The sequence below is a fragment of the Amphiprion ocellaris genome, chromosome 9, assembly GCF_022539595.1.
Source record: "Amphiprion ocellaris isolate individual 3 ecotype Okinawa chromosome 9, ASM2253959v1, whole genome shotgun sequence".
NCBI classification, from domain to species: Eukaryota; Metazoa; Chordata; class Actinopteri; family Pomacentridae; genus Amphiprion; species Amphiprion ocellaris.
Genome location: NC_072774.1, coordinates 29,581,820 through 29,607,732, shown reverse-complemented (window position 1 = coordinate 29,607,732; position 25,913 = coordinate 29,581,820). Strand labels below are relative to the sequence as shown.

Genomic DNA, 25,913 nt, shown 5'->3' with positions numbered 1-25,913 from the left:
TTTGACAAAAGAAAAAAGTTAGTTTATTAGTTTCATTTACAGTTAGCACAGAAACAGACAGTAGAAGAAGTCAGTGCAAACAGGTGGGCTCTCCACAATGTCTTTATAAATAGCATTTACTGTACAGCTTGTTAGCTTTCCTGGTCACACTGGTCACAGCGTTGATGTGGTAGTGATATCAGCTCAAACTACACTTAAAAGAACCTGGGATGGGGAGAGATAGTACAGTCCAGTCTGAGGGGTAGTACAGCTGGGTTAACACTACGTAGAACTTGTTCTAAATAACATGACGTATGTGGATTTTGCTGTTAGAGGGTCCGGGTGGGTGGAAGATCTTTGCATTTAAGGGTAACAAACGGATTCCATTATCCATGTGAAATTAAATCAATTACAGAAGAAAACTTTTTTTAAAAAAAGAATCACTTAAAGACCCAGCTCTGGTCACAATGCAAGGCTAATTGAGCTGCCATGTTGCTCCAAGTGAACGTTGGGGAGAAGAAAGGTGTGGACAAGAGCATCTAGGACATAGTAATCTGCATGGACTCCAGCATCTCTTCCACTGCCTTTATGGAACATTTGTTCTCCTTGGTTCCACGACCGGCCAGCTGCAGGTCAGAGAGGATGGTAAGAGGAAGGCAGGAAGAGGGAGAGAGGAGAAAAGGGGAAAAAGAGAACATCAGCTCATTAGATCTCTCTGCCAACTCAAGTAACGCCGAGCCAAACGCACTTAAACACTGCCTCAGAGAAGCAGTGATAACCTCATCCACCCTATGGCATGCTGCACAGACTGAGTGAAAACACCCTTGTCCTTCTTTGGAATCTGGAAGGCTAGAAGCAGAAACAATCAGACACAACAGTGGTCATTAGATAAAATTAGTAAATAGGTCATGCAAAGTAAAATAATACCTCTAATCAGGATTTTTCCTCAACTGTTGCATAAGTGCCATTTTCTCTTTGAGTGTGCTCAGAGACAGGATGTCAACATTAGTTCACTTCCATGGCCTCTGGTACAGGAGTATATAACACCCCATTCTAATTTCTGCACTGTGTCCACAGGGTTCCACAGGAAGTGCTGCAAATTATAATCCACAAACACATTCAAGATTACTCATGCACACACATACGGGCATACACTTTTTCTAACCAATTTAACTTTGCAACAGACAAGGCACCCCCTCAAAAATACAAGAAAAAATGAGGGAAAGATGACTTCCTTAACCTTGGGCATGTAACCAGGAATAAAACAAAGGGTCTGTCCAATTAACCTTGTGTGACCCACATTTATGGACAGAAATAAATCATTATGAAACAATTCCAAAACAATCTAGAAGTATACTTTACAGTAAGTAATATCAAACTATTGTAAGTTACAAGGTGAGACAAAATAGCCTGCATTTCAATTACATGCTCATTTTCAATTGTAATTAGTTCATGACACTTCCTGCAAGTGAAATATAAAATAAAACTACAGGTGCTGTGTGAGGCTATTCTCAGGTACAGCACTGCTATGAACTAAACATTAGCAGCATGGTCACATGCTCTTGAGAATGCTGATGTTTAGCAGCTATACGTCTGCCGTTGCTACTATTTAAGTTTAGCGCCTTAGCATGCTAACATTTGCTCATTAACACCACACACAAATGTGAAATCATCAAGAGGACTAATAGTGGTGTTGTCAGGTGACAAATAAAAGCCACTCACTATTGATTTTAACAATTTTATGACTTTGGTGACAACTAGTGGAGGTATTACAGAAGACACAGTGGCACACAGCAGCACGAGTGCCGTCTGCCAGTCAGCACACAGAACGTAGAAAAGTCCATGTAGAATGACTGTAGATGTGTCATTAATATGTACAACACAGCCAAATACAATAAAACCCCCATTACAAACACAGACAGGGGATACCATTTCATCCTCATGACAACCCCACCTCTGGACAACAGAGCCAATTCTGAGGTGAGAGATGAGCCCTTTGAGTTTGTACACTTGACTAGACAGAAACAAGGGCACACATACACACACACTGAAATAACTTCAATATTTCAAAATACACTAATGGCTACCAAAGATGGCACCTTGTTCGTCTTCAGAAACTATAGACAGTCCATGTACATGTTATTTGTGGAGTAAGACCGCACAACAGACAGTGGTCAACCCTGTATTCAACATGAAGGACCGCTTTTATTGCTGTGACACATTCATCCATTCAACCTTTGGTCGTGCCCAGGCCACTACAAACAGGAACTAACTGTGGCCTTAACCTAGCCTATACTGTATTTCCATGGCAAAAGTTTTTTCCTTCCTCTTTCGCCAAACTCCAACTTAGAGAGGGCAGTTGGCTAAGGTGTACAATTGGCTATGTAATTTCCAAGGGTGACTCATTCTTCTAGACTTAGTGTGTGTATGTGTGTGTGGCGGTGTAGCTATAATGATCAGTGCATTTCATTGCTTTGCTGCCTAATGCGCCATTACCCCAGGCCCGGTAGTCAATTATCTCCTCAGCCTGAGGTGAGACCACCACATTAACTCCTGCCCTGCTCTACAACAGTAGGAGCAGACCAGACAGCTCCACATCTATTTAGAGCATCTGATAATAGAGTCGTGACGCAGTGGGAGGCTGTGGTCCGTGACAGAGGAGCTAATCAGAGAATTTGTTTAGAGAGTTAGGGCAGGAGGGCAAACTATGTAGCACTGCATTAAAGCCCCCTGCACCTACAACTCACACATCTCCAGGTCTTTCACATGTCAGCCGACCCCACCAAGGTAATTACTTCTTTTTTTGTGTGTGTGTTTTCTTTAAAAAGGGGCCCAGTCAGTCGTGACCTCTTGCCGACGTCTGCTCCCACTTGCGCTCACCTGCCCACCCTTTTCTTACACTGAGGTATGACAATCACCAGGTACCGCAGCCTAATAAAAGTGGACGACTGACACGAGCAACGCTTTAAAGGGACCATCAATCAGCCAGCACAAGCCCACGGCAGCCTGCAGCTGTCTGACAGAGGCCCACACCACTGTACCCTTTCAAAGATCTCAGAAGTTATTTAACTGGAGGTGGGAGCAAGGAAATAAAGGAGGCACACCTTGTCATTTAACTTGTCTCACTCAGCAACTACAACAAAACAAACATCAAAAACCGCAGATACGCTTGATACATACGTACACACTCACAGCCCAGGTGAAATCCCAGTACAATCTCTTTATTATGAGTCACTTCAACAAGCAGGTTGTAGACCAGGGCAGCAGCAGGAAGGTAGGATGAAGGTCACATCATGTAACCCAGAGAACAAAGGACTCACTGAGGGAGGTGTAATTAATGCTAACACGAGGTCAAAAGCACATATAGTGAAGTTTTTAAAGGCACGTCCAGTGGCTTTAAAGAGTAGCTAGCATTTTAAATATTGGACTTTTACATATAAATAAATGTCCATTACATTCAAACCCCTTCCAAAGAAGTTCACACAATACTGATTAAGCCCGTTAGCCTCAAATAAATCTCTGAATTCGCACTACACTGGAGTTTTAAATGTGGATGTGGTTTCTGTGGGGACATTTCCAGACTGGCTCAATGGTAGTAACGCATGTTACATTAAACAGCAATGATTGCTTTGTCAGAACTAAAGAGGAGACAGCAACACAGAACCTAACAGACACCTAAGAAAAGATTCGGATGCTCCAGATTAAAGAAATTCAGCATTCAGATATACCGTCTAAAAAAAAAAAGAGAAAACAATCCCATGATTCGTAGGCCATAACATGGGTAAGCGTTGCTTTTTCCACTCTGCTACTGAATCTTAAGCTATTTAAAGCTGTACAAAAAGTACAAATTTGAATATAGAAAGTATTATTTAGAATTAACTGGTACATAATGAGTATCATCAGAATTGTTTTTGTCAGTCTTTGTCTATAAAACTAATAAGTGAAAATGGTGGCCATTTAATTGATGAAGAACATATTAAACTGTTTAAGGCATACGTAGGACAGTGTATAGTACCCAGTAACTTTCTGCTCCATACATGACATCCAGCATCACTTATCACAGATGTGTTCCCTGTCTATGAGTAAATCCTCTTCCACACCAAATGTGCAATAAATGAAATAGTTGAGTAAGGAAAACATGTGCTATACTAGTGGTTATGCTACTGTCTAACTCCTGTAAGAACTTTCAGATGAAATCCATTAGTAATGTTTTCATTCAATAATTTTGGACGTGAAAAGATTTTCTGCAATGATTTTCTCTTTTTAACATAAGGTCTCTCTCCCTTTTTTGGGCCTCTGATTTATGATTAAAAAGGTAGCAGTTTGGGATATTCATCTTAGCTGGGATCAAAGCATTACTAAGACAGAAATGTAATTTCAGCGAGCATCGTGATCAAAGTAATGAGGAGTGTGAACTTGACAACAGTGAAGACGTTTGACTAATTATGTTGACCACACCACCTCACATTTTTCTATTTATCAGGAAGATCAGTATCTCCAAAAGTTCTGAACTAAGCCAAACGTGCTGCAACCTTTTAGTCATGACAGTTGACTTCATTTTAGCTGAAATCTAAAGAAACACGTAAAAGCTCAGAAAGCTTCAATGAATATTCTGAAAAAGCCCCAGGCGTTGACTGTGATGCTACTTACATGCACAGTTTTTCCAAGTGAGCCATCAGACTTGTGTGAAATGTGTCTATAAGGAAAGGAGAGTGGAGTGTGGTGAGACGAGGTCTTTAGAGGCTCAGCGGGGAGCCTCTGTCTCAACAGGAGCCACACATGCTGAGCAGGGAACCACTTATTGCATGTTTAATTGTTGATGGCCAAATAAGCAACACATATGGTCTGTCTGGTAAAAAAAAAAAAAGATTTCTTTTAAATATGCTTTAACAGCATAAACCATCTGATACCAGATGATACCATCTGACTTGCTTCTCAGTTTTTCCCCTTCTTGCTTTATGTGCATATGTGTGGAAACTAATAAGGGAACACACATGCGTACATGTACACATCCATGTGTTATTTCCCTTGTTTGCTCACTTTCTCTCTCCCTCTGACCTATTACTCTCCATGTTAATAGCTTGGAGTCCAAATATACAGTTCAAGGGTTTCTCTTCTAATGGACACAAACTGTTTCATTGGCCTACAGTAAACACATTATTTCCTGGGAATCCTCTCTGGGAGGATCGCAATTGTTAATTTAATATGAAAAGAGTAGCTACTTAAGAAACACTACAACTAAAGAACTAAAACTAAAATGTATAATCAAGCTCATAAATTTGTTGGGAACCTCCAACACTCTTCTCAAATTCACCTAGGGGTCCCTACAACCCAATTTGAGAAAGTCTGAAGCAGACAACTTTCTCTTCAAGTGTAGCGTGATTGTTGTCCTCTGAGAATCAGCTTGTGGCTCTGCAACAAGCTCATCTGTGAAGCCAGTTTGTGGGATAAAGTCTTAGCAGACGTTGTGGCCTTAAGTCAACACATTAACAGTAAACGTACCCAGATACACTGAAAGACACTAAGGTTGGTATTACAACACCGCAAGTCAAAGGCATCCTTCAGGACTGCTGTGGATTCAGGGGTCACTTGGTGGTGAATACTTTTCACATTCTAAACAAATGAGGGGGATTTCGGGACGTCTGGATATTGTGTGCAAATATCCCATGGAAGTTAAACACAGCAGAAGAGTCTGATTGGTGGTTTTCTGTGTCTAGTGGAATGAAGAGTGATGTGGGAAAAAAGTTAAAAGAGCTTTTTCAGTGGAAGACAGACACCAAAAGGGAGGAAAATGTAGTAAAACTAGGTGTTCTTACATCAAATCTAATTAAAATCTCTTTGTGACTCACCTTATAGGCTCTATTTATTTGAGTGGCAGCCCAAGCAGCATACTTCATATTGTCCTTCTTCACCTTGGCACTAACTTTAGGACTGGCAGCGATGTGACTTGCAGACTAAAGGAAAAATAGAAAACAGGAGGAAGAAGGAAAGGAGAGAACAGGGGAAGGGGTGTTCTTATATCAAAACTTGGTGAAACAGCAATAAAAGCGTAATTGAGATGAATGTGCAACCACTCTTACCATCTACCACTCCACTAGTCATTGTGGCAGAATGAAGAGAAAAAACAGACCTTGGCCTGATGACACAGGGGAAATCATTTATGGGGAGGAAAAAGTGAGTGTTTTAATGCTTCATACGTAAATTGTCACTTAACGGGGCCTAATTTCTCCAACACCATCGATTCCCGGCGATGAAAGGACCTCGTGTGTTTCTAAAAAAGCCGGTCGAGCAGTGAGAGGAGCGCCGTGTGAATCACGGTTTCTGCCTGCCCCGACAGCTCCCCCTCCGAACCACAAATCCCATGTCTTTCCCATGTTCCTGCCATCATCTCCACATAGCAAACCCCAGAGGGCTTACCCTGCCTGCACTTCAAAGTCCTGCCGACCAGTGTGCTGAAACTTTAACTACACACCAATCAACCTGTCCCTGTTTTTCTATGAGATGGTTTGGCTTCTGTATTTTTTTAGTAAGCATTTTCTTTATTTCTATTTTTTCAACTCAAGAGAAACCTCAGTTTAGATGATGTCAACCCAGACAGGCTATCCCCGAATAACAGTGTGCACCATTATGGAGGGGAATCCCCACGCAAGTGTTGTCAGTAACTAACCCACAACCCAACTGTGGTCACTGCTACATGGTCTTCAGTCACACTGACTCAGACGGTGTGAGATGGTGAAAGTTTTCTGCCCTTTCGCTGAACTTTTTGCACCTGTCAAGGTTTAGACCACCGAGACCAGCTTGACAATCTGCAAAGCACACTGTTAAGACGGATCTCTGACTGATAAAGAATAAACTCCCACCTGAAGTATCCATTAAAGACCCAAGTGCAAGTGGAGGACTTGTCAAAATCCGGCCTGCTCTGTCTCCAGACCAACTTGAGAGTTAACAGAAGCAAAGTCTTGGGTTTGACCCTGCCCTGCTCCTTGTTTACTTGCTGCAGTATTCAGAGGGTATGGGCTGCTATGAGGTGTTTGGACTACCTAAAGAATCCCAGTGCGGAATACAGGAAAACACTGGGGCTCTCTGTGGAAGACCTGCTTCCCCTCTCCACCTTTAATTCCCTGTGCTGCTTCGTTTGTGTTTTCATGTCAGGTCTCCTTTACATATGAGGTACTGGCACCAGCGGACAACATCCTGTTTAAACAAATATGTAGATGAAAGCTACAATCAAACCAGCACCTGGTTGAATAATTTGCGCGAGACAAAGTACTTGTGGAAGTTGCACTGCTCTCTGTCTTCTACTTTTCTCTTTTTTAATCTATGACAGTATGCTTTATTTACTTAAGTCATAAACATAAAAAGTCTCACCAAAGGGGTATTATTTACTAAAATAAAGAGCTCCAGAGGGGCAGACTTTTCTGATGCTGGAGTTCACCGTCTGAGTCAGCAGTGAGCTGACCTGTCTGAGAGCCCCTTCTTCGCTCCCCCAAAAACACACTTCCACACACAGTACAGTCTGACTTGACATACTCTGTGGCAAGCCTCAACCTTGACAAACCACAGGGTTACAAAAAAGGTTATGCTGTTTTTGTTTTCTTCTTTCTCCTTCGCTTTCTTTCCCACTTTCTCTTCATGCAAAGCAGTACTCACCATGTACAGACCAAACAACGCCCTCATGTTTCTGTTGTTCAGCCTCAGCGCCTGGGCAAAATATTTTCTGGACAGCTCCAGGTTTTCCAGCCCCCCCTGAGTGTACTTCACCTGTGTGAGAGGCATTAAACATGGCCAATAAGCTCTGGTAAAGGGCAGCTCAAGCAATGACAGCATGACATCTGAAAAAGCAACACATGACCACCCTGTGAAAACACATCTTCTTTCATGAGCCTATATTCCCAATGACATTAAGTGCATGTCGGTGTCTCTCAGTTGTAGAAAGAGGCATCATCCACAGAGAGCTAACATGTATTCTACAGGTTACCCTCATGCTTGATGACGGACATCCAGGCCGGTACCTACCTCAGCGTACTGCTCACAGTACAAGTGATTGTGAGGATTGGTCATCATCAGCTCCTCCAGACAAAACGCAGCTTTTCCATAGCTGTGGAAATGACAAGGAAAACAGTAAGACCATTGATACAGCTGCGGATGTGTCATCCTTTAGCCTGCTCAACTGTGAAGCACAACATCCATGCCCAATAAATCTACAGGTATAAATCTGAATTACACTACATGGGGTGCACGTCAGTTTACAAATGACAGACTTATTCCAGAGATGTGTAAAGATCTATTGGATGACATAAAGTTTATTTACAGGCTTACAGTAAAGGGTACTCAGACCAGACAGTTGGCAAAGGTAAAAGCCTATCTAGTGTGGTGATTCTCCCTCCTTTGGGGACACTGAGGATCAATCTTGTCAGTCTGTGTGTTTTTTCTGCCTTTAATGTGTAGTTAACTACCTTCCTGAGGTCAGCACTACAGTAAAAGCTGGCACACTGTGCCTATACTCAGATGAGATCACTTCTCAGCAGCAGACTGCTGAGCTGTTGACCTCACACTAATCTGCTGCCACTCCACTTCTAATACACAGTTTTCCTTCACAAGACTAGGCCAAGACGGGCGCAGATACAGTATATCATTGAGCACAAAGCCATAAAACGTCAGTACACCTAACAAAATACAAGCAAGCGCACACAGACCAAGGCAGAAGCAGACCCACCACCAGAAAATGGGCCACACTGGCCATCTGTGCATGCATTCAACAAACTGAAAGTTACGTGGCTCTCTGTAGCCAGCCTTGATTTTTTTCTTCCTACAATTGCTATTAAAAAAAAATACTTTGCAAGATTTGACGTGTTTCTGAACACCATCAGTCAAATGAAATACCAAAAAGCCCCTGATTGCGAATACACTACAGACTTTTTAACTGCTTGTGAGAAATGATGGAAATGCGAACATGCTGAGTTTTTGCAGGAAATAAAATGCTGCCTGCAACAACATAAAGAACTCATCAGTCTACTTGAAGTCTGCCATTGTAACTAGCTGAAAGATTAATAGCAAAGGAGGGAAAGGAAGGTGGGGACACAGAAAGAAAGAAATAAACAGTGGGAAGGGGTTGAGTAGAGAGGGAGATCAGAGGGCTTGGAAGGTTGGGGGCTGCATACAATTACCACTTCCTCTCCATAAAGACTTTCAGATGTGCTCGTGCAGCGGTCGTGGCCTGCAACAGAGCCTGCTCCATCAGGCATCAACCAGAATCTTGTACCAGAGCCAGAACCTTACCTCTTCTACTTCTCCTCTAAGCCTACCATCACCAAGCTGCTCTCTATAGCAGCTCCTAAGCTCACTCTTTACCACAGCGCTTGAGCAGGGTTGTAGTCACCATCATGTGCGAGACTGTAAGAATCATATTTGTTTCTTTTGGAGGTTAGTAAAACCATCAGCAGTTGCTTTCCCCCATTTCAATACCACATTCTGACTATGTATAAAGACAAAAATGGATTCAGACTGTGCAAAGTATGTTTGAAAAAATTATTACTATTTATCCTGCAATTTTGGATGACCAGTCCAATTTTGTTGAACACTTTCATAATTTGGGTCAGACTGAGAGCCAACAAGAGATTCCAACAGTGGCTCCATGCAATTCTTGCTAACAGACAAAACAATCTTCTGTCTAAACATCACTGGCAGAGCAGTGTCAACTCAGAGGCAATTAATTATGCTCTTAATGCATTAATGCTGATGCCTGCTACAACCCTAACGACGGCAGGGCAGAGACACAATGCTTTGTTTATTTTTTAGCTTACAGGGTGTTGCGCAGTGAAGGGAGGAGAGTTTATTTCTCTTGCTCACTTCTCCATCAACCTCTGTTTTCTCTGGCTTGGGGGGGAAGAAAAGTGCCACCACCTTCTCCTGGGAATTTCACAGCAAGTGTTCTCTGTCTCTGCCTACTGCTCTGTCCCTCTGGAAAAGAGTGGTGATAATGCTTGGCTATCCGGAAGAGGAGGAGGGGAAACAGGAGTTTGTAACCAAAGAAAAAAAGAGAAAACAAAGAAAAGAAATTGACACGCCTGTAGATAAGGGGCTGTGGGAGTGAATGGTGTGATATTAGAAGTGTTGGGATAAGCTGGGAGATAATCCGCTCACCCTTGGATTTCCTCTGGCTACTACAGCAATAAAGCCTCCCAGACAAAAGCGTGAAATATCCAATAAGTAGCCTTCTCACCGTGTTACGCATTCCTGCTGCCGCTGCCTTCCTACCAGAGCAACCACGCAACCACAGAGCCAAGCATACCCACACACACATACAACAACCAGGGCTCGACTGCAGACGCTGCTTCACTAACTTCTGAGCCGCTGACAATTAAGGACGGATAAAAGGTGACACAAACAAAATTATTTTTTTCTTACGATGCTCTTGTCTGTCTGGCAATTCTCCTTGGCAACTGAGATATCAGTGGGAGGCCAGGGAGTCTTTCTGCTCTCATATGTAGGAGAGGGGGCTTAAGACTGAAATCCTATTAAACTACTCTTATGTGACAAACATGGACAGGCCTCCATTCAGACCCCTGGCTGAGTTTGGCATCTCAACGCCTTCCATTGTGGCCATCCAACGGCCCTCTAGAGATCAAGCCATCAGCCAGTCTGTTGTGAAGCTCTGATAAACGGACAGATACAACATTTTACATGACAAATATTTGCCACTAAAGGAACAGTTTACACTCAAAACAACTAACATACCCAGCATATACTCATGTGAAACTATCCTCAGAATGTCTGAACACCACATCTAAGACCTAGTCCCTGTTCACTTGTTATTATAACCATGGTAACGCAATGCCTTGTTTTGGTTGTTCTCAGTTGCCGTTTTGAATTCAATACTGCCAAAAACTTTTTAGTTTAGCCCCTGTAATGAGAGACAGAGCTTCTTTTATGCTGTAATTATGTAAAATGAGGTTTCATTTTACCCATCACAGCTAGCGAAAATGTCTTGCTTGAACTGTGTGTTGGTGTAAATTGGTTCTGATTGTAAAAGGTGGGTCACGGTATAACCGCGGAGAATGTAAGCTATTCAAAGCTGTATATTGAGTAGGCAGACAGGAAAGTACATAATGGAGGAAATTTGGCCCTACTTTCACATGTACCAGAAATCCTCAATGGAGTCATGGATTCAATAAAGTGATGACCTCTTTTCAAAATGTACATTTTAAAAGCTTGATGAACAGCATTTGAATACAACTTAAAACGCTTGCTTTTGTTTGTTATATTGAATGATTTTTCTGGCCACATTCATAATTATTGTGTTCTATATCATCAGGAAATGAAAAGTAAACCACAATGATTTTAGAAGATGCTCAGGTACCTGAAGAAATTAGGTACTAAAATCATATCGTTGCTTAAAATACAAAATGTATTTACTCATGTTCGTTGATGTACAGCTCTGATAATTCGTGCCACGCTTCCTGATCTCCAACAAATCTGTAAAAACAAAATGACATTAAATTATCTTCCACAAAACACAGTAAACCTGGTAATGCATTTGTAGCAAAGTAAAAAATGTAAGCATGCCATTGCCTGTTGCAATAACAATAATGACAGTCTTGTAACTATCAAGATAGTGGAAAGAGTTTGTTGGCATTTAATGCTCAAGTCGTGCCAGCTCCATTGAAAGCAGACTCATTTTTAATTAAAATAAAAGCCAGGGGAGATGAAGAGGAGGGGGGTGCCTGACCCTCTCTCCTCTTGTAGAAACACTCACTGCTCCAGATACTCATTGAGCTCCCGGATGGCTTCAGTGCTCTTCCCCTGGGCCTTCAGTATGGAGATCTTGCGCTTTCTTGCTGCCTGTCGTGCACAGAGTAAACAGGATTAAGAACTCAGCTCCTCAAGTGTTTGTCTGAGGGGGTAACGAGAATGAGTGAGTGTAACAGTTGTGAGCTTAAGTGTCTTTTCAGTGCACCACAATCCTTTTTAAACTTCCGCTACAACACAGAATAATTTCCTATAAGAGGAATCTTTGGTGAACTACAAAAGCCATGGAGAAAAAATGACAAGCTACACTTTAAACAATGAAGTTAACTTTGCCAGGTTTGTTTATATTCTTACTGTGAGACTTAAACTAATATAAGGCTATAAAGATATAACTGAAGATAGTCAGCGCCCATGTCCAACAGGAGATGGACACACATTATGAGTTAATGCTTGGAGTTGGAATGAGCTCAGAGGCTGAGATAAAGTGGTGAGTCATCGGCTAACCAAGTGGGGAAAATGGCACACTTCCCCAAACCCCAACGACTGTCTTCCTGCCGACACGGCACGCATCTACCGTTGCACCAGCCTGACTTACATCAGCTGAAAATTGCTTTCCGCTTCGTTTTGATGTTGAACTGACCTTAAGGTGGATTAGATTCTCATCAATCTGAATTAGAAAGTATTACTCCTGCTGCTCTGACTTTTCCAAATGTTCGACTCCCACCAGCCCACCTCCTTCTTTTGATAGTAAGTGAAAACCTTAACGTGAGGCTGCTGCTCCATTAGGAGTGCACAGCCCTGCCACAGCCTATTTTATTTATGGACTGGCACTTGATTGAGTGGGGCTTCCTCTCTTATATTCATAACCAAAGCCATTGAGGGTTGTGTATGAGTCATGTCTCGGGGGCTGTAAATTTGGGCCTCCTCTGACATTGCCGTCAGAAGAAATCCACTTATCCATCAAGCTGTGACAGAGACCTGCTGGGACGCTGCAACCTAAACTGACAACATTTTAGCCTCTCAGAGAAGCAAGAATACAGGCAACAGGACAACATCTACATTTTAAGAGCACAAGTAAGGGTTTCTACCTACACTACAATGTATCTTATTTCCAAACACACGATACACATCTCTAAGTATAGATTTTGAGTGTGGTTTAAAGGCAACTTGAGACAAAATTATGAAAATATGAGGTTATCAAGCAACAACAACCAGTGAAAGGTCAATCAGCTTTTTCACCTTTAATGTCTCCTCATTCTAAAACAAAGATCACACCATTTCACTTCCAGTACCTTTCATCAGAACTTGATGCTATGTGATATTCAGGAATTTATACTCACTTCAGACTAAAGTATAAGCATGTGGAATCTTTCCTCATTCAATACCAATAAGAGAAATAGAAACAAAAAAAAAAACCACAAACACTACAGGGATGTTGAATGTGGATTTTTGCACTTCTGTCCTCATGCCTTCACCACACCCACTTCTCTTCTCATTCAGCGTTTTTTTTTTTATCTTTCCCAGATAAAGAACCACTTGGGGCTCAAAGGAACATATGGAAGTTGGTAGCCCAGAAGAGTCACACAACACTTTATTAAATGAGAAGCAATTCCAAACCACTCCTCTCTCTCCTCCTTTCTCTGACTAATGATCCAGAAAAAACTGGCAGAGGGTCTGATCCCTCTGTTGTCGTGATTCTTTTTTAATTAGCGCTCTGAGGAGACTCTAGGAGTGAGGACTGGGTTATTTACATCACTCCTGGCTTTATGTTATGACCTACCGCAACCTTCCTCTATAGTAAGAACCATCAGAACAAGGGTGGTAAACCCTGTACACTGCACACACTTGAAATTGGGCTCTGGAAAAGAGGTACGGGCAAGAAAAAGTGAAAAAAATCTCAAGACAGACATCATTTTTGGATGCTACTGAAGATTTGTTCATGCCTGTACACAGAAGCATGGGTTTTTATTCATTTTTTTTTAAACTGTAAGTCAAACTTCCATTATTTTCCAGAATTTACTTGACATTTATGTGGTCAACAAATTCTGAATTGAGGTTTTTACATTTCAGATTACTTGTCCCACCCAAACATACACTTGTCCTACAATGACTTTGTAATTGCCTATGATTGTGGGTCAACCTCAGGAGTCCCCCGTGACCTCAATGACTTATTAATGAAATACTTCTCTTTTATATTGTAGTATTTGGGGGAAATGAGAGCATTGGAATGTAATATTAACAGAATAATTGAGTCCACTTAATGTTAAACAAACACTAAACTAATACATCCTTGTATGCAAATGTGGTGTGCACCACAAAATCTATAATAGTAAATAGAAGAAATAAAAAAGGTGGAAAAATTGCATTTATGCACGCAGACAAGAATTTTGCCAGCTCATTGCTGTAGGTATTGGAACATAGCAAGCAATGGAAGGGCTAAGAGTTTGAAACATTTTTTGGACAGCAGCATGGCAAAAAAAAAAAAAAAAAAAAAACCTTGAGCATTTTTTGTTGATTCAACAATTTTGGTTAATGGGTACCACATCTATTCCACAGCCTGTAATTACAACAGCTCAGTTTCCAATCTCTGCTTCGCATGCTGGGATGCCTCGCAAGTCTTCCTTGTGGTCGCCAATTTTCCGCCATTTCTCAAGCCCATCCCTTGCCCAATTTTTAAAAGCATGTTGGAGAACATGTAGGGAGGAGACCGTCTTCAGCCCAAGACAGGTGACCTAGGTGATGTCATATCTTTGCTCCACTCTCCATTGCTACACCCACAACGATTGTGGGAAAAAGGTTTAAGGTTAAGATCCTAGAGACACGTTTGTCTGTTTTGCTCCATTCCCAGTCCTAAGTCTGACTGACAGCCCATGCTCGCAAGGGTGGCAATATCCAGCGTGCAGAGACCAGGAAACAGACCATTCCCTTTCCGAGGGTGTCCCTGCAATCTTCATCAAATCTGTGCCATGTTGGGGAGGTGCCATGGGATTCAGTGAAATTACAACTCCCATTGTCAGAGCAGTAGATGAATGCAAAGCAATTTGCTGCAGATTATGCCAATTCTAAAATATACATTTGCCGCAGTGGTATGCATTTGGTATATGAAAATAACTGTTACAAGAAAATAACATGATTTGTGGCTTTAAGTTAAATCTTGTTTTGGACAGAATAAGTGGGATAAAATCTTCACTGCGACTATCCAAATGTTATTTTCTTGCTAGACATGGCATGTAACAAGCTTGCAGAGCAATTTCAAAAAGCAGACTGTGAGAAAAATGTTCTTGATTGCTGCCTTTGTATGCCACGAGATTGTGAAATTAAAATGATAGATTGCTGTTGTATGGCATTTTTGTGTCATGGTTCCAATGGCTGGGTCCACAGTAGACCTAGTTCCAGGTTTATAAAACACCTGCATTTTTTTAAGCTAAGATAATGCATATTTTTTTTAATTTTTCCTCATTATCCTTATTGATATCATTATATTAATATTAGTGCTTTGGCAAAGACTAATGTTAAACACATAGGTGACATTATCAGCTTCTCATATCACAGAAACATCACAGCTGAGTTTTGTATAATCAAACTTTCTGTACAATATCAAATAAATATTCTGAATTCATCAGCATCTTAATTAGACCTCCATTATTTGGACTATTTGGTTTGTTAAATGCACACGTCAGTATGTTCCAACTGTTATTTCAGTGCATCATAAGAATTGACATTTTACATCCTCCATCTGCTACTCATCTCATTTTAGGCTAAAACTACACGCTGTGGAAATTTGTTTATTAGCTACAAAAGACAAAAACTCTAGCATTTCTGGCTTCTCACCAACATACAGATGCAAACTAAATATTTTGAGTCATTGCTACTTGTGGTTTCAGTTAGTGGTCTTGCAAATAATGAGAGCTTAACATATTGAGGTTCAATAAAAAATTCTAAATCTAATTTGGACTTGGATTCCTTGAAATGCTATTAAGTAAAAACAAAGGACATCTTATTTAAGCAGCATCAGCATCAGTGAATATGTATACATTTACTGTCAAGAATAATTAAAAAAATAAATCTGATTTAATCTTCATCCCTCTTAGATCCATCACTATTCAATGTGAGTTTATCTATTCTCTTGCATTACAAGACAGCATATACTGTGACCCAAACACCCTTTTTAACTGAAATATAGCTACATGGACCTGCCTATGAAAACAGTCTTATACCTTGTTTTATATGCTGACTTGCCAACCCGACTTTACAAACTTCCAACAGTAACAAAAGTGTAAAATAAACAAAGATGGTCTTGACAAAGTGAAGGTGGGAGTGAGACAGAGCATGGTGTTAGGCAGCAGCTGTGGCTATCCACAGCACAAGATGGAGATGAGGAGGTTATTTCTCCATACCACAGCAAGAGCAAGCGGGGTGGGGTGCAATAGAGCAAAGTAAAGATTATTAGTTTTTTCAGTAAGGCCTCTATTTGTTTAAAGCACATAGTTGACGATGTGAAGACTCTTCGCATGGCATCCAAAGTACAAATGTCTATGATGTGTCTCTCGCACACTCCCAGCTGAGAGAAAATGTTTAATACATGTAAAGCAATCCATATGTCAGCATGGCACAGGAAACTTGTTGAACATCTTTGGTTGGAAAGGGGGAGGGGTACAGCCAAAATAAATAGGGTCACGGTTTCTTTTGAAAAACCTTTAAAAGATTTATTTTCTTGCATGGCCACATGTCCTTATGGAAACAATTAACAGCAGGTACATTATGTTAGGGGACAGTGATGTGGGCTTGGCAGAACACTGGTTAGACATGCTTCTGCAAGTCATTTCGCAGTGATGAATAGCAAATTGCGACGAGAAGATAGCAAGCAGAAGTAAAGATTATTACGAACTTGTCTGTGTTAAAAGCTGAGCACACAGCAGACTTTGCACCTGAAGCCAGTAGATGACAAAGGAGTAGTTGGGACAGGAGCTTAGCCCTGTTCGGTCAGAGTGGGGGTCTAAAACGTCCAGTAAATCAGCATCTTCAAAGACCAGAGCCTTATTTACGCTTTACTTCCACCAAACATGTCTGCCACTGACTAAGACCATGAATCACCCCCCAAGCACCCAGCCCCCTCCCTGAAACACTTTTCAGTTGTGTGGGTGATAGGCTGATCAGCACTGTGGTTGAGGCCAGAGAGGCCAAGGGGAGTTTAACTTAGCTAACTCCCACCGCTAACACCAAAGTGCCTCGACAGATTTAAAGCCCTCCAAAAAGCTGAGACCACAAAGTGAAGCAAAGTAGAACGCTAAGCAGAGGGACTTTTCCCTTTCTTTCCTTGCTTTCCAGTCTTACCGTATTGGTGGGGTCATCTTGGAGAATGGCATCATAGTGCTTGTTGGCCTCGTCGTACCTTCAGAGAGAGGAAGAGAAAAGATTTGTTTTGTTTAACCAATCCCAGTCCCCAGTTGGGCAAAATTAGGTGGTGGGGAACTCAAACAGAGTTCAAGGTAATCAAGTTTCTGTACACCGCATGGCAGGTTTCTATGATTACAGTGAGACTGTGCAGAAATCAGTGGCGATCTAAAGAAAGGAATAAGCATTTGTTTAAGTTTAGTTTCCTGGTCACACAGTCGACATTGTTAGAGGCTTATATCACATCACAATGACTCATGAAATCAATACAGACAAAACACGCTGTTTTGAAAATTGTGTTTTCAATTGATTGTATCCAGCTTGACTCACCTTTAAACAAAGTTAAATTGCTTCTTTTACACATAAGAGCCTGACAAGCAACAATATCCAAGACAGTATACCTCAAATTGTTGGAGAGTGCCCACACGTTTCTGTTTAAGGTAGAAATTTATGAACTGTAAATATGAAATCATACAGTTCAGAAATCTTGCACTAAGAGGCTGTGCACTCCACTTGTCATGTCAGATCAGGTGCTTAAAGATGATTATTAAACTTCTTTCTATTATGGGCAATCTGCAACGCTAACATTTTAGCAGCCAAAGGCATGGTTCTGTGATCAGGAACTGTCCCGCCCACAGCCTGCAACAGACAGAAGCAACTCTGGTTCCCATTAGCAATGAGCAGCCCCACTTCTAGCGCTGATGCTTCCCTCACATTCACTTTATTACTCAGCCACACTTTGGGAGATTTCAGATGGCACCAGGCAACCACTCACGAGCCACTTTGATTTGCTTTATTTATTTAGGAATCGTGCGTGTGTGTGTGTGAAGGGGAAAGGCCTTACTGTTTGAAGCTGTGTCATTCAAGTGTAGCTCTGTCTGCTGCCAATTAGATCCCAGTGTGCCGTTTATTTAATCTGACAGTGCCGAAGCAATCACTCTCAATTATCACATAAACTCTGACATAACCGATGAACCAGCAGTGGTGATCTGGGTGGGGAATGAGGTAGTAAACAGATTGAATTACCCTTATTTCAGCTCAGTACAAACTAAAATACCCCCTGTTTATCTTTCTTCCTCAAGCTCGCCATTCTGACTGTGGTGACATGACAATATTTACAGCGCCAAGACATACTTGCAGTATAGAGACCAAAACAGGACAATAAAGTATGAAAATAGAGACAAAAACAGAGAGAGCTGAGGAATAACAAAATAAGGAAACAACATTGGAATAGAAACCAGACACGATTGAGGGACCCCCAGAATAACACTGGGATCCAACCACTTCCTTCCCGGGAATCCCTGACTCAAGCTGAAGGGCCACAGGACAACCCAGGACTGAACCTTCCCTCTCTCCATTCCCTTATTCTCTAAAATGAATGCTGTGTGATCCAACACAAACACACCATACCTCACATACATGCTGTACTTACACACGCCCAGACCAGTGGACCACTTACGATCTGCTAACTTTCTTGCCCCCAGGCCTCCCAAAGTAACACACATAACAGTAAGGCTGAGTGTTTTTTGCCTCCTCTCTCTCTGGAGCTTTTGATGCTTACCTTTCCAAAGCTTCCAACCTCATGCCCGTTAATCGCTTCACTCTGTGGCTATCTGGAAACTGCTTCCTCAGTTCCTGTAGACAGATCTGCAAGGATGTGGGCAGAGGAGAGAGACCAATTATAGATGGCTGTATTTAAACTTTATGTTACACTCTTGCTCTCACACAAATAGCCCTGGTTTAGTGATACCTTTCTTGAAAATGTCACACGATCAATGTTTTAGTTAAACGTAGAATTCCCTGATATAACAACAAACTATCCAAGATTCACGGTCCTGCTGTTACTCATTTGGGCAACCAAGTTTATTACTATTAAAAGGAGAGTTAAGAGTTATTCTTCGTTCTTTACACAGAGCTTTGAATCTGTTTGATCACATAAAAGTGAAAGAAGTGAGGAATAGCTACAATCACATTCAGCATTATCCAGAATGAGATGGAAAAGTCTGCAGTGTGACCTGAATCATTTGCGTTATGCATCAGCTCAAGTCTGGTCCTCTTGCTGTTTTTAAAAGTCTGGCAGCAGAGCTGGAAGGATAGCCAACAGACAACTAATTCTAATGACTGAGTTCTGTCTTCTCTTTACTCAATGACTCATTCATTTTGCCAAGGGAGTCATCACATCCATACTGATTGTAGAACCATTTCAATTACCGTGATCTTTTGTCTTTTTGTCTTTTGCCTTGTTTTCACAGCTATATATATTCTAAACATGAACTCAGAAATATCACGTGAAGCTTTACGACTTCAAACAAATTCTTAGGGGGAAAAAAAGCTTAACTTCATACGTGATGGCCAAGTTCAGCTAACACTTGAAACATGCTTCTCCGTTCATTTGCTACACCCTTTAATTCCAACTCTCAGTAAATTGTTTTTCCAAAGTACAGACAGAGTAATACCACTTGGCCAAATAAAAATCAGATTTTCACATTTGGCAGTGCGGGTGCCGCAAACTAGGAATGGCTGCGAGAAAGTGAACGATTGCTTTTGAAGCTCTTGGGTGTGTGAGGAAGCGCGGTAAAAACTTACCAGAGCCAAGTCATCCCGACTGCAGTCCAGCGCTGCGATCATCACCTGCTCATAAATAATCCATACTGGGAAGAAGACACAGACAAAGAAGACAGTGTTAACGCCCTTTCCGTTCCACTGTGTGGTGTAACATGAAAAAATGATATACTGAACTGTACACTTGATGTACAAACTTAAGAGTCTGTCCCCAACAGTTGCATATGGTGTTTTTAACTCACATGAACAAGCTTCCATGATGTGAATCAACAGCTTAAGAGTTCTTTCAAAAGACTGTTCCATTCCATTTAGCACATAACGCTACATTTACTATTTTCTGTGCAGCATACATTGAAGTTGTTGCTTGTTAAAAACCAGGCATTCATTTGAAACTTGGACAGCCTTGCGCCATTCATAATAATCCTAAATGCAAAAACACTGTGGAACTTGCAACACCCTTGTATAATGTTTGGCAGTCATGGTATTGATTTGCCAGTAGTGAGCTTGTAATAAAACTAATTCAATTTCAGTAATCAGGTTACACTTCGGGAACATAAATGTGCCATTATTAACAAAAAAAAAAGTTCCAATCCCTTCCAATTTCTGACCAAAGCTAGACTATCAGAAAATTGCCCTCAACCTCTGCCCACAATTTGTTTTCCTCATTATTAGACACACACAGGGCTAGCATGAATGAAATGTGGAAAAGATTATTTTTAAGGTACCAGAGGAAAGGAAGAGAATTGTCACAATGTGGGTGTTTTAATGTGAGAGGAACTATTTTTTCAGTAAAACACACTGCTGACATTGTTAAAAACACTGCTGATGCTCTGGGAAACAAAGTAACTGAACTAAATTTTCTCTATATGCCATGCTTAGATGTTTGTCATCTTTTGCTCAGGGTAGTGTGACTGTGCTGTTACTGTAGTAACTGTAAGCAAGTTTGACAGCTAAATGCAGTTGTGTGACCAGCATAATGTGTCTGTTTTAACTAAAATTAAAAATGATGTATATCAAAACCAGCAGAAACATAATATTACATTAATTTGATTAGTGTGTGAAATGAAAGCAGGAGCAATATACTGACAAACATTCTAAATATCCTGACACTTTTTACCACTATTAAAATTATTCTGTTTGTTTACATTACAGAGTCATTTGTTAAAGGTCTAAAGCTAAGTATTTGACATCTCTTTCCACTTTCTAGTCCAAGATGCTTCTTGAGATTCCATTTATTTGAAGACCTTGGAATACATTAATATTGCCAAATGTGTCTATTTAGACAAATAAAATCAATCTCAAACAAGTCAGTCAGGAAGGAAATGTCAACACTAATATTTATATCCTTGCAGAGCAAAGCATGTTGCACATAACAAGCACAGCCATTCCTTTCTGTGGTTAGCAATAAAATGATGAAATGTTTATTAAAATATTTCTTCTTTCAGTGGACTGTAACATTATAACAAACTGACTAATAGTCTGGATACAGCAGCCAATTAATGGAATCAATACAACATGTTAGACAGAGAGCTTTGACAAGCAAACTGGGCATATTTAGCCAAATGAACACCCTTCTTAATTGAAAAGCATAATAAATAGAGCTACACCCAAAAACTGGCAGGTTATGCCAAAACAAAGTTTTTCTTGACTTTAATGATTCCAACTCTTGTTTTGATAACTGCCATCTCATTTCACAGCCAATTTAAGAGCTGGTTTCAATAAAAGCACGGCATGTTAAGTGTTTACCCGCCTCCTTTAAGGACTGTATGAATCATAATGACTTGGGGAAAAGAGAGAGTTTTACAGGGTAATGCAACAGGACAGTTAAGTTACGAAGGAAAACGTGTTCATAGTAGGTAAAATTCACTTTTGCTTCAAACAATCTGAAGAAATCAACAGTATACTGTACACTGAACTAGGCAACAGAATAAACATACTATTTCACCTATAAAATTATTATCTAGCGTTGTGTTTCTACTTATTGCATGTGTGCAATTTACCAGTTTTCTGCTTTTACTCATCATCTACTTGTACATTTGTTGCAAAATTATTTACTTAACAAACCAAAACCAGTTTCAATTCATTCTTGCCCTAATTAAACAAATGGCTGTATGTCCATCTAGTACCTCTTTAATATAAGTTTTCCATCATTATGGATGTGTCTGTTCAGCAGTGTCTGTCTGACTTTTCCCACACCAGAGGGAACCCCAGATCCTGTTCAGTAATCTATCCAAAAGAAAAATATATGCCACAGAAGACAGGAGGGGAAACAAATAGCTAACAGAAAATCACCAACTTAGATCAATCAAATTCCACACAGATATATACATTATCCCAAAGTCAATAACTTTAGCCAGACTGTCTTTACCAAGGAATATCCAGTGCTTTCTTGTCCTAAAGCAGAAAAAAAAATTTTTTTGAGAATGCTATAAAATTATAAACCTAAGTGGAAGCAACACTTATGTCTGACTTTGATAATGTAATGTGAACTGTGAGAGATTGAAAGGTGACAAGCTGTTCATTGTGTTATTACCAAAACAATGGGGTTTCTCTACTAAATTGAGATAATCATTAGGACCACAATTTCCTCTACTTTTACATCTACAGTCATTTGTTTACATTTTGCACAACAAACTGAAGACGGCAGTAAAAAGTGTTTTTCTCACCTCTGGTCTCATTTCTGAAAATATAAATGTACCTGTTAGTCTAGTGACAACTCCTCGGTGTATGTTGCTTGTGAAAAAAAAATATATTCTCTGGAGTGATGTAAAATGACACACTGGTTTATTTAGTCTTGTCACACTTACTGTCATCCCCCAGTTTTGATGCATGCTCACTGATGAGCTCTTCACCAACATCCACTATTTGTTCACTATTTCTGCAGGTATCCTCTCTCCATTTGCGTAGCTTGTCTCTCATCTCTGTGGACAAAGGCGTTAAACCCATAAGAACAATTAAAAGCTGAGATAATTAACAACACCACCACATTTAGCAACACAATTCACACTGTCAAAACTTTTACTGTTGTCACTGAGTGCGTGTGGGGCATACAGTGGGTACGGAAAGTATTCAGACCCCTTTAAATTTTTCACTCTTTGTTTCATTGCAGCCCTTTGCTAAAATCAAAAAAGTTCATTTTATTTCTCATTAATGTACACTCAGCACCCTATCTTGACAGAAAGAAACAGAAACGTAGAAATTTTTGCAAATTTATTAAAAAAGAAAAACTGAAATATCACACGGTCATAAGTATTCAGACCCTTTGCTCAGTATTGAGTAGAAGCACCCTTTTGAGCTAGTACAGCCATGAGTCTTCTTGGGAATGATGCAACAAGTTTTTCACACCTGGATTTGGGGATCCTCTGCCATTCTTCCTTGCAGATCCTCTCCAGTTCTGTCAGGTTGGATGGTGAACGTTGGTGGACAGCCATTTTCAGATCTCTCCAGAGATGCTCATTTGGGTTTAGGTCAGGGCTCTGGCTGGGCCAGTCAAGAATGGTCACAGAGTTGTGCCGAAGCCACTCCTTTGTTATTTTAGCTGTGTGCTTAGGGTCATTGTCTTGTTGGAAGGTGAACCTTCGGCCCAGTCTGAGGTCCAGAGCACTCTGGAAGAGGTTTTCTTCCAGGATATCTCTGTACTTGACCGCATTCATCTTTCCTTCAATTGCAACCAGTCGTCCTGTCCCTGCAGCTGAAAAACACTCCCATAGCATGATGCTGCCACCACGTTTCACTGTTGGGATGGTATTGGGCAGGTGATGAGCAGTGCCTGGTTTTCTCCACACATACCGCTTAGAATTAACGCCAAAAAGTTCAATCTTGGTCTCATCAGACCAGAGAATCTTATTTCTCATAGTCTGGGAGTCCTTCATGTGTTTTTTGGCAAACTCTATGCGGGCTTTCATATGTCTTGCACTGAGAAGAGGCTTCCGTCGGGCCACTCTGCCATAAAGGCCCGACTGGTGGAGGGCTGCAGTGATAGTTGACTTTGTGGAACTTTCTCCCATCTCCCTGCTGCATCTCTGGAGCTCAGCCACGGTGATCTTTGGGTTCTTCTTTACCTCTCTCACCAAGGCTCTTCTCCCACGATTGCTCAGTTTGGCTGGACAGCCAGGTCTAGGAAGAGTTCTGGTCGTCCCAAACTTCTTCCATTTAAGGATTATGGAGGCCACTGTGCTCTTGAGTGCTGCAGAAATTCTTTTGTAACCTTGGCCAGATCTGTGCCTTGCCACAATGCTGTCTCTGAGCTCCTTGGGCAGTTCCTTCGACCTCATGATTCTCATTTGCTCTGACATGCACTGTGAGCTGTAAGGTCTTACATAGACAGGTGTGTGCCTTTCCTAATCAAGTCCAATCAGTTTAATTAAACACAGCTGGACTCCAATGAAGAAGTAGAACCATCTCAAGGAGGATCAGAAGAAATGGACCGCAGGTGAGTTAAATATGAGTGTCACAGTAAAGGGTCTGAATACTTATGACTGTGTGATATTTCAGTTTTTCTTTTTTAATAAATTTGCAAAAATTTCTACATTTCTGTTTTTTTCTGTCAAGATAGGGTGCTGAGTGTACATTAATGAGAAATAAAATGAACTTTTTTGATTTTAGCAAATGGCTGCAATGAAACAAAGAGTGAAAAATTTAAAGGGGTCTGAATACTTTCCGTACCCACTGTATACAGGTACACTGCAATGCAACATTATTTTAATTTTTTCCAACATTTGAGGTAATACTGATGAAGGGAGTTAAGCCAATGAGGTTATTCAGACACATCTAACGTAAAATAATATGAACGCATTTAGCTTCATCAGATTTTACAGCTGAGATATGAATATGTATGTAACCACTAAGTAACAGATACGTTACAAGTAAACTCAAGCGGAGAGAAACAAAACACATCACTAACAATGCATTTCATTAGGTATAGCTGTATTATTGCAGCGGTAGAGGTCTTTTACAGGACCACACACATACGTTAGGTCAGCAATAGCATCTGTCGTTAGCCGCACCTATTCGTTAGTAACGCTACATGAACAGGGTAACACGCTAACAGACTTCGGGTGTCGTGTTTAAACACACATCGCTTTCTATTGTACTTCCTCTGCTGCTTTTATATCTTTAACAGTTGAAGAGAAATCAAGCTAGTATTAGCAATTGTATACAAAACACCGATATGTTAGCACGTCGTGCTAACTAGTATGAGCTAACTCCACACGCTGACTTGTTAGTTTGTATTTTTAGTCTGAGACAACGACGGCTCTACGACATGATTTTGCACAAGAAAACGACGAAAGCCCTCAACACATGCCTCGGTGACACTTGAGGAGAATCTATTTTATCTATCGTCTTACCTTCCCATCCCACATCGTACATTTCTGATACCGACGCCATCTTTTCCCTTATGACAAGATACGTCGTGCAAACGTCATGGGCTGGCCAGCTGAGGGCGTGCCTGACGTAAATTATTATTATTATTATTATTATTATTATTATTATTATTATTATTATTATTGTGTTGCATTGTCTATGTCAATATGTAAACAACAACAACAATAACAATGTCTTTAAAGAGAAGTGACAGGTAAAATCTTACAAATTAACATCCACATCCTGTTTTTTTGTTGTTTATTTATTTGTTTGGTATGCTTTGTTTTGCTTTGTTTTCTTCAGTTAATGATAAATATAATATAAGCCCAAATTGGACATGTTGTGGCTGAAATGTAGATTCAGCATTGCAGTAAACCTACACTTACATACATATTGCATTGTTCAGCTTTGTCTCCAACTTAGAGCATGATGACAAGTAGGCTAAAGCAGACATTCACAACCCCAGATGTTGTTGTTCTCATGCCCCAGTTCCATTTTTATATAATTCCCCTTCTAAGTATTGGGTTGGATGGTCAGCTAGACTCTAGCTCTGAAAATATGAAATGTGCTTTCTAAGCACATCTACCATTTTATACTGATTTCCCCCAGGAGCCTCTGTGAATCTCATCCCCTTGCTGCATATGCTTGCTAACACACTTCTCTCTTACCACATTACACACTTGTTGATGTGGACTCAGCACAAACTTGCTTACAGAGACATTTCTGATGTCATATCCAGTGGTGTTCAGTACACATAGCATACTGCATACTTTGCCAATGTTCTATTGCGAAAGGACAACAAGGAGATTTTTTTTTCTTTCTGAAAGACAGTGATATGATTAAACGACTTAGCATCATCAGTAATA

The 25,913-nt window shown here is 40.6% G+C and overlaps 1 protein-coding gene across 1 annotated transcript; it reads right to left on the bottom strand.

Moving 5' to 3' along the window:
* emc2 (ER membrane protein complex subunit 2) lies at positions 1-25,090 on the bottom strand. Its single transcript, XM_023264552.3, has 11 exons — positions 25,032-25,090; positions 22,491-22,604; positions 19,708-19,772; positions 18,683-18,768; positions 17,062-17,119; positions 11,735-11,820; positions 11,395-11,454; positions 7,996-8,077; positions 7,630-7,740; positions 5,829-5,933; positions 1-605 (listed from the first exon to the last, which is right to left on the bottom strand). Exons 1-11 carry the CDS (start codon positions 25,069-25,071, stop codon positions 519-521), a joined length of 894 nt encoding a protein of 297 aa, XP_023120320.1. The 5' UTR covers positions 25,072-25,090; the 3' UTR covers positions 1-518.
* Between the last annotated feature and the right edge of the window lie 823 nt (positions 25,091-25,913).